General features: G+C 40.4%; 1 protein-coding gene across 1 annotated transcript in view; it reads left to right on the top strand.

Annotated features, from left to right (window-relative positions):
- BRINP3 (BMP/retinoic acid inducible neural specific 3) overlaps positions 1–14,411 on the top strand; it is a 154,113-nt gene that overhangs the window by 110,366 nt on the left and 29,336 nt on the right. Inside the window, exon 6 of the mRNA XM_018083851.2 lies at positions 2,245–2,481. Within this exon, the coding sequence (XP_017939340.1) occupies positions 2,245–2,481 (237 nt within the window). The remainder of the gene's footprint in view (positions 1–2,244; positions 2,482–14,411) is intronic.

The following is a 14,411-nucleotide window of genomic DNA, read 5'->3' as shown; positions in this document are numbered from 1 at the left end:
GCAATGAGACAAAGTGAAGGAAATGTCAGTACCTTGTGTTGCCTTTGAAATAGGAACAATTCCTGTACCCATCAGAAAATAATTTGAATGGCCCTGTTAACATTTTGCATCCCTATTTAGCCTCCTCTACTGGCACACTTTTTAAACAGCCTGAATTCCCAGATTCCACCAAGCAGGGGGGGACATTTGGAGTGCACATCCTGAGCAGGACCTTGCACCTCATGCAGTTGTCCCACCAAAATTCAGGGAGTCGCCAGAGGGGCAGGATATACATTTTTAAACACTCCAAATAACGAGGAGTCCAAAAGGCTCCTCTTGGGAATTTGGAAGGTTAAGCATCTCACTCATTAGTAAACTAGTGGTAATTACACACATATAAAAATGAAAAAGGAAAAAAATAGAGGGAAAGGGAAACAGAAAAAGGAAAAGTCATAATTTTAAAATATTTTCTTTTTCAATTCCAGTAGATGCATTTCCCAACCTGCATTTTAGGTAGATAAAAATTTCTGATAAGTCCCCCTGTATGGCATTAGACTGCTAATAATTGCTATTTTCAGTTACACAAGTGAAGCAGGAACAACTTATTGCTATGAAAACACACTAAATTCTCTTTAATGTATGTATTTGTGCAGAACTCTGACCACACACCATGAGAAAACAATGCAATTCTTAATTTGCAGTTGCAGGGAGATATAAAATGATTTCCAATTTTTAAACCTTTCTATATTGATTTGTAAATCAATTGGACAGAGTGTGAAGTTGTTGGTGACTACAGAGAACAGCTCTCAGGGATGATGATCCTTGTGGTCCCTTCCCTCTCAGGATATTCTCTCTGAGTCTTGCTTAAAATATCCATGTGTTTTTTCTCCTTTTTCCTTTCTGTCTCCTCAGAATAAATAAAAAACCATAAAATTATAATTTTTTTTCCCCAGATAGAATGTATATTTAAAAAAAAAAATTCATTTCCCTTGGGATGTAAGGAGTATTTTCAGAAATAATTTGTGATTTTTAGTGGTTTCCAGCATATTCATGATGTTTGTCTGTTCAAATCCAGAAAGTAATCTTCTCATCCCTCAGGCAGTGGTTGGTTGCCATTGGATTGTCTTTAGCAGAAATACATTGTCAGAACTGTGTAAACTATTTAGTGGAAGAATGGAACAAGACTCATGTTTGGTTGTCTGGGCTTTCTTTTCCTTTCACAGCCCTTCACAACCATACAAATACATTGAAAAAGTCACTCAGAGAACAGCAGAGTTTTACAGATTTTGACATGAGATAGAAGAAAGAGTCAGACCTAGTTTCAGCAATTGTGATATGAGTTTCATCTTGGAAGGGTTATGAAATTACTGTTACAGTTACATTTTTGTATAGACCTAAAAATAAGGGATGATTCTATGAAACTGCCCAAGTGCTTATGTAAAAAAAATCTTGCATCAGAAATACCCAGCTCATATGCTGAGAAATTACCTGGACCACAAATAAGCTCCACTGCTTCCAGAGAGTTTATTTTTGTCACAGAAAATAACAACAAATAGTAAATAAATAAAAATGTATAATTTACCTCGCTGTGGCTCTTTGGTAGATCACTAATGTAGCTACAAAATATTATATATGTGTAAAATACTCATTCCCATCACTGGGGTGCTCATAAATGATGGTCAGAGTTTTCAGACGAATAAATCTAAATTTCCGGTCGAGATTTTGAGCCACCTGCTCTGTTCTGGTCCATCAATGTGACATCCAATACGTCATGGCAGGGTGAGGACACACAGCAGAGGGATTTGTGACCTACCAGGAGTGTTTGGAAACCCCCTTGGAGTTGGAGTAGCCCCCTTTCTCCTTAAGGACATTTAAGAATGTTTATTTTCTCAAGGTTTTGTAGCCCATCACACCCAGTGAATTATCCCAGAGAAAAATGAACAGATCAACTAAATTTTATTTTTCAAAAATTCCCTCCCATCCAATCTTTTCCCATCCTTAGCTTGCCCCTACAGAAACATGAGAGATAATCAGAGTTCTTTAGACAAGCTATACCTTTCTGTATCAAAGGAAACATGGCAAACAAGCCCAGTTTAGGATGGCAGTGTTCACCCTCACACCTCCTGTCCTGGTTATCTCTTTCCCTTCATCAGTATTTTTGATTTTCCTGAGTGTTTCTCTGCTTGCTACACGTGCTGGGGAAGCTGCTTGGCTCCAGCATTCCTTTGTGTTTAATAACATGATATTTTACTGCATTTCCTTCAGGCCTCCAGGTCATCCTGCCCGAGTACCTGCAAGAGCACTTTGTGCAGGCAGCCCTGAGCTACATTGCCTGCAATTCCGAGGGGGAGTTCATCTGCAAGGACAATGACTGCTGGTGTCAGTGTGGCCCCAAATTCCCCGAGTGCAACTGTCCCTACATGGACATTCAAGCCATGGAAGAAAGTTTGCTCCGCATAAGTGAGACCTGGAATGCCTACAACAGTGAATTTGAGGAATCTGGTGAGATTTTGGCATTTTTTTCCCCCTCTTTGGCTGTATTTTGTACAATGGTTTGGGTTAGAAGGGACCTTAAAGATCATCTAATTCCAACCCATGCACAGGGACAGCTTCCACTAGACCAGGCTGTATTTATTCAACAAAAGTCTCCAGAATTCACACATCTAAAGGTAAATGTTTTAAAATTCATCCTGGATCTGAGTGGAAGTTACAATAATAACAACTTTCTAATCATCAGCTCACGATGATCCCAGTCTGTTCGCTCACATCAGGGTTTGGGTAGATGTGTTTGACTATTCTTCTGCTATGCTTTGTGGTATCCAGGACTATGAGAACTTTGTCCCTATTGGAGCAAGAAGTGTACTGGCAGAAAGCAGAAAAATGGGAACAAAGCCAGGTTATAAACTTTGGATATGCATTCTGAATGTTTGTTCTGTACTGCAGCTGAAACAGCTGCTTTATTTCACATCTGTTTTTCAGTGTGGGGTCAGAGTTTCTCCTGCACTTCCCCTTTATCTTGTCCCTCCAGCAATGTCATAAAGCTGACATGGAGAGCAAAGCCAGCCCTTGATTGACTAAATTCATCCCATCACAGATGACAAATTGCTTCTTCCTTTGATTTCTGTTTGAGCTGGCCCTGCCCATGTCGTCTCTCCAACTTGCTTGTGCCACATTAGTTTTTCTGTAATGCATCAAGGTTTGTTTCATACATCATTTCACCTGTCCTGATCATCAGAACTCCCAGTCCCACAGAGAATGGGAACTACAGGTAAAATCAGTGTCTGAACAACTGTTTTCACAACTCACTTGCTCGGTGATATCAGTAACAGATGTCTAACCAGATGGTGGGAAAAGTTAAGGAGAGCTCAGCAGACCTGGGAAAAATCACTGAGGAAGAAACAGAAATGAGGGAGATAAGAAAGAGCCAGAAAAAACCATAAAAATCAGAGGTCCTAATGAGTTGTGTTGGAGAAAGAGAACAAATCAGTAGCAGATGGAGGGAAGAAGACTGTACAGTGGTCATGGGAAGAGCAGGATAAATATCAGTACAATACTTAACTGTGAATGGACAGTACTTTAGACACAATCATTTTGTGTGTTTGTTGTTTTATTACTAAAGACTGATTCCTCAATTCAAGAGAAGTGAGAGTTTCAATAGACCCAATATCAGTGCAAATTTCAGTCGTTGCAACTTTGAGTGAGACTTGATGCCTAAACCTGAGTCTGTTTAGAAGATCTTGGGCCCTTTTCTCACTTTTAAGCAGGACGCCAGAATTTACAATACTTCACCTTGGAGGATCACAGACTTCTCTGATTATAAAAGCCTGAATTCATGTTTTGGTTTTGTGAACGTTTGGGTGCAGTTTCCCAGTGACTGTTTTGACCCTTTTAAGTATTTATGGAGCTGTGCTGTCATTTATTACTCTGCAAACTAGGACAAGTGCATTGGCTCTGCAGAGGGACACATATTTTACCATATTTTGGCCTGTTTGAATGGATGTGACACTGTTCAGTGCCCGAAGAATGTCATTTGAAGGAACCTTCTTAAGAGGAATTTTAGTTAAGCTGGAAGAGCACACACACCTGAATCTGTGCAGGATTCTTATGGCAAGCCCTGTATGGGCATCAAGTGAATTATGAGTGGGAATTGTTGTCAGCCACATTTGTAGTCCTGGGTTCAGGTCTGTGACATGAATGTCAGGGGAAAATTGGGAAGAGTTAAATCCTGGGCTTTTAAAAAAGACGCTTTAGCTGTGCTGTGTGAATCACTAAAATGCCAACTTCACATATATCTGTCAATTAGGTAATTGGTGGTAGGTGTGGTTAGTAAGAAGTGTGAAATTTGGGTTATTAACATCATTAAAACATATGCCACACTCCCCTCTTTAGTCCTTGAATTATTTAAATGATTTTTAACCTAATAAATATACCAAGCATGACTTCCATATCTCAGAGGTAGCTGAGGAAATTTCTGCTTTTAGCTTAGAAACTGTTTTGCATAAAGATGTTCATGGGAAGGTGAGCTGGGTAACCTTGTGTGGGTCTGTGCTCGTATAAAAGTCAGCATGGGAACTTTTGATAGATGGTTTAGTCCCTGTGCATTCAACTCCCTATAGAAACTATGTATTTCCACCTGAGCAACTCTTCCAGTGCTGTCACACGTGATCTGAGAGCATTTCCAGCCACAGTGATATAGATACAGATATTGTTCTAGCCACTGAGACATGTTTTGAAACGTTTGGAGATTGAGCAACATTTAAGTTATGAAAAACACTACAATATCAGTGTGCTCTGATTCATGTTAATGGCTTGTTCTGGGAAGGAAAGGGACCTTTACACAGCAAAAGTAAGAAACTATTAAACCCAGTCTTTGTCTAAATCAGTGGAAGTCATCTTTTGAGTTGAGTACAGTGTTTTATTCTAATCTATTTATAATAAAAATCAATTAGCTAGAAACAAAGCCAGATTATGTAGTAATTTCAGTCTGAGTAGCGAGGGGCAAGATAATCCAGAGCACTGACTGCTGGCCCAAATAGACTGCTGTTAACAGCAGGGGCATGAATGAATTCATGAATTCTCTTCTTTGGCACTCTGAACTCCAGATTCAAGTAGAGTAAATACAAGCGAATTAATTCTTTGACTTTTCTGCCTTCCAAACCCTTTCTTATCTTACATATTACAAAATAGTCCCCTGACTCCAGAAACTAATCTTGTCCCCTAATACAGACCTGTAAGACTTACCAGGTTCACTGGAGGTCGTGCACAGTGCCTGTGGACAGAATTTAGTTTAAAGAGGAAGGACTAAACATTCCATTTAAGATGGTTTGTTTACCCTGGGTGTTATCTCTCCTCCTGTCTGTTCAAGATAAAACAACTGAGGTGGTTTTTTTGAAGGATGAGAAGGCTGGGATGATTCAGGAGAAGAGAAGGCTCAGGGACCTCATGTGTCAATACCTGAAGGGAGGGTGCAAATGGGGCAGAGTCAGGACAAGGAGCAATGGGCACTAAAACACAGGAGGTTCCCTCTGAACCTCAGTAAACACCTTTTTACTATGAGGGTGACCTGGCTGGCCCAGGGAGGCTGTGGAGTCTCCATCCTTGGAGCCATTCAAGGTGACTGGCCGTGGTCCTGGGCAGCTGGGTCTGGGTGGCCCCTCTTCAGCAGGGGTTTGGATCAGATGTTCTTTCAGGGGTTTGGATCAGATGTTCTTTCCCATCTCATCCTGTTGCTCTGTGACCAAAGAATTTTCCTGCCTTTCACCCTGGAGGACTCTGGTCTGGAATTTGGGCTTGCTGGGAGTGACAGCCCTCTTTTGAGCCACTGTGGCTGTCACAAATTAGATGACTGGGCACTTTCCAGTTCAGACTGTGTTGTTCATCATTGTGTGCAGATTGGATTCCACTCAGGCTCTTCAGGAACTCTTTAACTACTCAAATGCCATTTTGGAGGATGTGGAGCAGTATGTTATTTATCTCTCAGTAAATCTGGCTGCCTTTTTCACCTCTCTAGATGCCCTCCAGCAATAAATACTTGATCACTATTAGCTCAATGAGCTTCATATCAGCTCTTTAAGTCAGGTTATGTGCTAAGTTCTCAAAGAAAATACAGGAGCTACTTCAAACTGTTTACTCTGAACCATCTGCTTATTTTTTTATCAGATCTTCTGACCTCCAGACTCAGCTACAACCCAAGCAAACGAGCAGCTGTTCAACCTTTAATAACAAATTTCATTTGTTTCTCAAGGCCTTGGAATTATTGTGTAAGCAAAGTTCTCCCTGAGACCACCACTCCAAGAAGCTGTGCTCTTACCATCCAAAATGAGGTCTAAAAACATCCCCTCTAATGGAATCAAGCATTTTACCCTCTCTCAAAGTGCAGGAAAGTGGCCTTCCAGGGGAATTTGTAGCCTGAGACAGAACTGGATAATGCAGTTGAGCTGCTGTTACCACAAGTCCCTGGGTTGCACTGACATTTCACAGTATGGAGCCCATCCATGTTAGTTGGATTAAAGATTAAAGCACTGCAATCCTCACCACACTTCCCTGTAGCCTCCCCACTTCTACATTATGTTGTTTTTTAACATTACCAGTTTTCTTGTAACCCTTCTGCCCCCAGTACCAGCAGCATGTACTTGTCCAGGTGCTCCTCCTACCTCATCCTCTCACTAAACTCTCTCTTCCCATTTCAGGAGGAAGCTTTGCCCTAAACACTCGAGTGCAATTAGTTTCCCACAATAAGATTCCTTGGAAAAAAAAAAAAATCTCAAATTTTGGAAGCCTGTAGGACTTCCACAGCTTATGGTTGCAGCAGTGTTGAGGCTGGTGTTGGTAAATATGTTGTCTTGTTACACATCACTGCTCTGGGAAGTTTTTGAAACTGTCTTGTCAAGACAATGTACAAAGAAGCAAATTCTGACCCACAAACTCTGACTGGCAATTTAACATTTTGCAGAGATTATGACCCACTGCTCTATAACACACAAAAGTCAGGAAAATCCCCAGAGACATCCACAGGCTCTGGATTCTGACAGCAGGGATGAGAAGATGATCACACATTGCCTGTACAGTGATCTTAGTCTGGTTGGCTGCTGAGTGCCTTTGGAAATCTGAACACTTCATTTAAACAATTTAAAGGACAGCAATTTTCTTTTAAGGTGATCTGCTTGTTGACATCAGAAAGAAATTTGTAGCAGTCCCTGTAGCAACTTAATTTCATTTTTCTAAATAAAAAAGGCCATCAACATAAAGAAGGACATGGATGATGGGGTTGCTCAAACAACAGAAAATGGCAAAAGTGCATTTTCATAATTTGTTTTTTTTTTATGTCTGGCATTTATGAGGCCTCTTGGAAACATGAAAAGAAAATCTTCCATCAGGTATTTATTTTCCCATATCTGGTATTAAACAGCAGCTTCTGCCTTCCCTTTGCACATTCCCCAAGTGCTGGGAGTGGAATAACTTTCTCCCCCTCAAAGGTAACAGAATCTCTTTGGGAATGTTTCCTTGATGTGCAACAGATATTGTGAGATATCATTTCAAAGGAGCTTTGAAATTAAAACCTCATTCTTTCAAAGGTAGTTTAAGCACAAAATCCTGTGGAAGGAATAGCAGGCCTGCAACAAACTGGACACAAGTTTTACTGCCACGGTTGGGCTTAAAGGGGATTCAGTGATGCGCTGAAATATGTGCCTTTTGGAATCCTTTGTAGTCCATTAACTTTGGATTTGACTCGTGTGCTTGGATGTCCAGCACAAGCTTAAGCAGATCAGAGCCAGAGCCATGGAGGACCTTGCAGAGCTGGGCCAATAACACAAACTCTGTTTACTCAGCCAGACATGTGGCTTCACAGACGTAATTAAACATCAAAAGTCACCTTGTAAATATTTTGAAATGTATCCTTCTGCAGCCTTAAATGGCAAACAACTCCTCAAAATGTCGAGTATGATTTTTTTCAGTCACTTCTGTGTCTGCTTTACAGAGATAATTCAAAAGGTAAATTTCAGTATCACAGAAAGTGCCAGTGATAGAAGTACAGCCAAAGTAAATTGATATTAACTTGCACATTAATATTTGCTGAAACTATTTTTCATTGTGCATCCATCCTCAGTCACTGCTTTGATTGCAAAAGCACCATCAGAAGTGAATTGCTGTTGCAAGCTATTCTTAAATCCCTAGATTCACTGCCTTTGGATTTCATGTCTAATGCATTTCATAATTCCCTAATAACTCTGGGATGCCTTGCTGTTGGTCATTGGTTACCTTTTACATGTACTGACTCAAAACCACCTGAAAAAATCCACAGTTTTGAAAGGTTCACCTAAAAATTCAGTCTGAATCCTCAGTTAATGTGTAGCACTGCAAAGCTGTTCCCAAAGTTTTCTTGTTTGCATCAGCAGAGATTGCTTTTGAGACTTTGGAGTCCTGCTTCCTCAGTTCAATTATATTTTTCCATTTCTTCACAATGATTGAATTAATGATGTTCCCAAAATCTCTTGTATAAAAGAATTGGATTTAAAGGGCTGCAGAAAGTAGGTTCTAATAGAGGAGATGATAAGCTTATTACTGAATTAAATATCAGTAATACTAAAGATGAGCAAGTTCAAGCATGCCATTTTTGGGGGGGGGGGAAGTAGCATTTGCATCTTCTATAATTACTTTTATGTAAAATCCACAGAAAGTAATAGGAGAGATCATCTCCAGCATTTCCTAGTCTGCAGTGAGATTTAGAGAATTATCCATTTAATAGTGTCATGAATTTGTATCTCCATCTTCAAAACTGCAAAATGTGGAAAACCACCATGTTTTGATAATACACTTCCCGAACTCTCTCCCTTCTCCTTCAGCTCACATTTTCCCATGTGAAATATGGCCATGTTGTAAAATGCCAACCTTGGACAAGAAAGGCTCTTTTCACTAAGCACAGATCTGCAGATTTATTTTTTTTTTTAGTAAACCCAAGCACAACAAGAGCCCAAAGCTGGTCTGGGAAAAAGTGAAGAATTGGTTTTCTCTCACTCTTGAAGTTCATCTGACCCTTAATCAAGAGAAATTAATCAAGGAATTCTAAGATTGTTCCAAAGTCAGAAACAGTCACATAGCCAGTCAATACATCCACCCATAGCAATGATCAAATTTGAGCTCAAAATCTACACAAATCTCTTTGTATTTCTCAGAAGAGAGAATTGCACAGTCACTTTTCGTGCATGTAGATACTCTTGGGTGCTGAGCACACTGTAATACAGAGTAAGACATCTGTTGGGTCATTTTCTGCTGTTCATTTTATGTAACAATCAAAAAATAACAGCCGCAGCCAGACTTACTTAATTTGCTAAAAATGTATTTATGCTTAAATAAAAAACCCCCCAAACCAGGTAGTTAAACAAAATGTGAGGTTAAATCCTTGACTTAGATTTAAATAGACTAAATTTAAAGTAAAAAAACCCCCATGTATATAAATTTAAACAGATTGTCCAGTGCTGAAGATGGAAATCTTAGATGTCTGGTGCACAAAATGCATTGTGATCAGAGCTAAAGACAAATTCATATCTTCAAGGTCAAACATGAATCACAACATAAAGATGCAGGAAACCTGGGGGCAAGAATTCCACATCATCAGTTAGGCACTGGCTTTTTCATCCTCTCATATGCCAGTGTCAGCTGAAGTTCTGGAATCAATTATGGGTCATATAATTCTCTCCTGGCAGTGCATTAAGGAATGCAACATTGCCCCTCAGGTGGAGCTTTCTTTCTCCTCCTCTCCATCAGACAAGTATTTTAAAATACTGCTGTGATTATGGTGTGTTGGGTTCTTTCTGATGGAGGGCTCCAGAAAAGCTGCAGCCAGTCTGCATTTCGCCTGTGATGTTTAACCTCAAAAATTCCTCTCTCTAGGCAGAAAAACCCAGTATAACTTTGTTTGCCAGCCCAGTAAGGCACAGATTTCTGCTCTTGCTGTGGCACAAATTCTTTCTTAAAATCGTTTTAGCAGAAGTGGACACCACGGGATTCCTTTTGATTGCCTCTCACTATCTTCAAATCAAAGTCACCTGGCTGACAAGTAAAAAGGTAATTCTTCCCAGCAGCCAACTTGCAGATTGACTCCATCATGTAGACACTGACCTGGGTTCCAGCCTTCTCCCTTCTTACCAGCAGTAATAATGTTCTTAACAGTGCCCTCAATAACTCCTGTATAAACTACAGTGATGTTGCTTTAAAAAATTTCAGGCTGCCATTTAATCACTAGCTAAAAATTATCTTGGCATTGACAGTGTTCTCTGTGATTCTTCCAGCCCAGAAGAGAAAATAACCAGCAACTCCCCCACCTAAAACCCACAAAAATACTCAAAGAGCAACTGCATCCTAGGACAGACATTTTAAAACATAGTTAATGTACCAAATGTCTCGTTTATATCTGTTCCAAATGACTAAAAGGCAGCAAAAGGGCAGAAGGTAACTGCAGGCACAATTTGGAAATGTCAGTTTAAAGAGAGGTGTTACCATACGTACACTCTGAGCAGAAGAAACTTTATTGCATTTACAGTGGAAGAAAAGTGCCCAGACTGACTCTTGATCTCCATGTTGAGATTTCAAATCTTAAATAACATCACAAGATGACTGGCTTTGGCTTGGCACCCCAGCCAGGCTGTAAACTCAGAGGCCCATGCTGCCATTTGCACTGAAGACAGTTCCCACTAGGAGTTCTCTCTTACCACAGTCCAGTGACACATTCCTGCTTTTCCAGCTGCTGTGAGTCGATTAAAACGCACGTAAAAGGAGCTTAAAAATTAAACCCGGGATTAAAACTCAGCGCTGGAGGATTTCTTCAGTTTATAAACTCGGCCAGTTTGACCTTGCTGTCTAAGAAGCTTTGTGTTCATTGACTGGGGAGCAGGGGAACGTGCCCCTCAGAGGGTCCTTGGCAGCTCCGTGGCAGGGACACCCCGGGGGTGCTGGCCCAGGGCACTCAGGTGGCACAGCCTGTCCCTCTGCTGACCAGAACAGACCCATTGCCATGCAAAGCGAGTCTCGCCCAAATCTTAATTGAAGGACTCCTTGTGAACAACCTGGACTGACTCACTGGCAGCCCAAGGTGCTTTTTTAATCAGGGAGAATAAAGACCTCAATCAATGCGGTTCAAACCGTTTGCCCCCGAGCAGGAGAGCCGTGGTTTGCTTTAAAACAAGTGCTCACAGCTTCAGGGCTCGAGGCCAAGAAAGCTTAGCCCTCCTGAGTTCTTAATATAATTATTGTTTTCGCTATTATCTTGCACGGGTGTTAATTTGCCTCCCAGTAATTAACTTCCCTCTGTGGTTGTCGGGAAGTTTAATCAATAACATGAGCAGATACACCAAGCTGCCCTTCCTTCTGTGACCAAAACTCCCCTCCCCAGCTCTCCCACCCCCGTGGAGGTGTCACTGTTTTAATCAAGTGAACAGGTGGGATGTGCATAATTTCTTCAGAGAGTCGGTGTCTCAGTCGTGCCTCTCCTACTCCAAAAAGTAGGGTACAGCCAATACAATTGCCCCTGTTCCAAAAGTAAAAGCGTTACACAGCTCCTGCTAAAGCAGCACCTGGCAAATCAGCTTACTGAAAGTTTTACGTGGCATTGCACTCCCAGATCCTTCAAACATTGTGGTGACATTGTAATAAGAGGAGGAGCAGAAGGCTTGATCTAATATAATTCTACTTATGTCCACCATGTACAGGACATAATGTAATTCCCTTCAAAGCTAGTGACAAAACCCCCTCGTTCTTGGTGGAATTCCAATCTGCCTTGGCAGCTTTGGGCTTGCTTTATTAAGAGTGATGTCACTCTGTGGCTTCTCTTTTCTTCCAGGGCAGTGTTGTCTGTTCTGATTCATAGCTTCTTAAATCTTCTCCTGGAACAGCTTAACACTGCTTATTTACTTCAATGTGTTTTCCAAGAACACTTTTCAGTTTCACTCATTCTCTTCCCTCATCTATCCTTCTGTGAATCATTACATGTTTATTTACCCTTCCCAGTTTGCAAACTGCCAGAGTTCCCAGCGTGATGGAGATCAGAGAAGGTAAATTTTGGACTGACAGAAGCTATGCCTACCCATAAGAATTACATCTTATGCACTGAGTGCATTTATAGCTCTGTAGAGAGATAATGATAGACACTGGAACATCCCAGCTGCAGGACTACTTAGAAACAATATTGAAATCATCAAAGTGTTTACAAAAAAAAAAAAATAATCCAAAGTAACCCATAGATAGATTTTTTGAGACATTTTTTGTGAAAGCTTAGTGTGAATTCCAAGGACCATCACTTTGAAGGGTAGTGATAGAAACATTTTTAAAAGAGAGATGAGCCAAATTCACACCCAAAAGAAAACCTGACAGGATGAAGGGAACGTCCTTCAGATCCTGGGATTTGCAGGGACAGCTGTTGGAGTCTGGCCTTTTGGCTTCTGAAAAGTCAGCTTGCTGTCAAGGTCATATTTATATTGAGAATAAGAAGCGAGTCACTTGATTGTAGGAAATGTGAGTCCTTCCAGCTCGTAGCGGAGCCCAGGGAAGGTTGTTTGCTGCTGCTGCCCAGCAGAACTTCTGAATCAATCCACAATTCACAGGATGATATTCTGGTTTTACTACCAATTTCGACTCTGCCATTTTTTCATCTCCATTTGGCACCAGGAGAGTTTCAAAGGTGGCAAGGGGAGGATTTGTGGTTTCCTGTTCCTCTCACAGGTTGACATTACCTGCATTAACTGTGTAATATACATATATATGCACGTGTGGGTATGTATATAGCACATGTAACATATGTCATAGGATCAGAGGATCATTAAGGTTGGAAAATAACATACATACATTTCCTTCCTTCCCTGTGTCCTTCAGAAAGTTTAAAGTAGAAATCCTTTGCTTTGGAGAAGGCAACATTTTAATTATTGGGGGAGCTGACTAATTTAGCTTAACAAGGGGGGAAAGGGGAAGGAAAATTCAGATTTACTATCTCTTCTGTCAAGAAAGAAAGTTGTTTCAAGCTGCAGTCTTCTGCTTCTTTGAGTTGGATTATTTTCCAACATGTATTTCTTGGAAAACAGCTGCTGCTTCTCTGACAAATTGAGTAATGCATCGTGAAGAACTAAAATTCACGGCAACATAAAAACAAATATATGTTCATTTTAGGACTTTGTTCTCCCCAGGCTTTTGAATCATGGAAGGACGTTTTTAAAAACATCTATCTTTTATAAATCTCTTTAATAACACCTACACAATTTGGAGGCAGCCCTTTAATGAACAGCAATCCTGGAAATGTAGGTCCTACAGCTTTATATCCTCTCAGGACACCAGCTTTGTGGTTTGATTTACAGCTGACACTGGCATTTGACTTGCTGTCACATTTATTGCCCTGATTACAATTTGAAAAGCCTTGTTATGGGAAGGGAATGATAACACCACAGTCACACACGGTGAGAGCTGCAGGTTTTCACAGCCAGGACAGTAAAAGGTGTGATAAAAGGGGGATTATGAGATCATTCCTCCCAGAATTCTTTCTCCTCACACTAATTGCAGCTCCCACAGAGGGCTCCAAGGAGGGGGCAGTTGCCTGGAGCCACAGGCAAATTTATTGTTATTATTTCTAATAAATTGCAACAATTAAATTTGGGATCTATTGTGCTAACTGCCCTATAAAGATATAATAAGAGCCAGGTTCTTCTCTGAAGAGCTTGCAGTCTAAACAGGAAATGCAGTTGCACTGTAGCAGAGATAAAGATTTATATCCAGAATATTATAAAATATTAAGGCAGCTGCTCTGAAAAAAAAAAACAACCAAACAACCAGGAACAATCTTCCAGGAATTGCAAATTTTTTGTTTGTGTGTTTGTTTTTGTTTGGTTTTTTGTTTTGTTTTGGTTTGGGTTTTTTTTAAGAATACAGTAAAGCTTTTGACCTTCATTTTGTAATGTTTATTCATTTTTGTCATTTTTTTACGTCATAACTCTTATGTTATAACACGAAATTAAAGGTTGACATAACCATAAAAAATTTCAGTTCTGTCAAAATGAAGCATTTTGACTGATTCACAGCAAAGTAAAAGAGGAAAGCTTTGCAGTGTTCCCTTTAGGAGGGTTTCAGAGGAATTAGATGCATTTGGAGAATTTTAGAAAATCTCCAGAGATTTAAGACAATTTTGGAATGCTAAAAATCCTTTCACAAAATGGCTTTTCTTTTTCTTTTCTTTGCACGGTTGTTTGCCTTCGTGGTGACATGAGGAGCTGTAGCAGTTTCCCCGAGCTTTGAGATGGGATTAATTGACAATTAATTCTTTCCAGCTTCTAACCTGTGAGAAAAATCACCCCGTATTTATATTAAATAGAGGCTAATTTACAGCCTCAGCAGACAATCAGCCCTGAGATGGACACAGAGCAGGGCTGGATGGTTTGCTTTGCTCCTCTGTATCA

The sequence above is a fragment of the Manacus vitellinus genome, unplaced genomic scaffold, assembly GCF_001715985.3.
Source record: "Manacus vitellinus isolate BGI_N305 unplaced genomic scaffold, ASM171598v3 scaffold_68_pilon, whole genome shotgun sequence".
NCBI classification, from domain to species: Eukaryota; Metazoa; Chordata; class Aves; order Passeriformes; family Pipridae; genus Manacus; species Manacus vitellinus.
The sequence above is the reverse complement of the archived record's forward strand: the minus strand, read 5'-3'. Positions and strand labels throughout refer to the sequence as shown.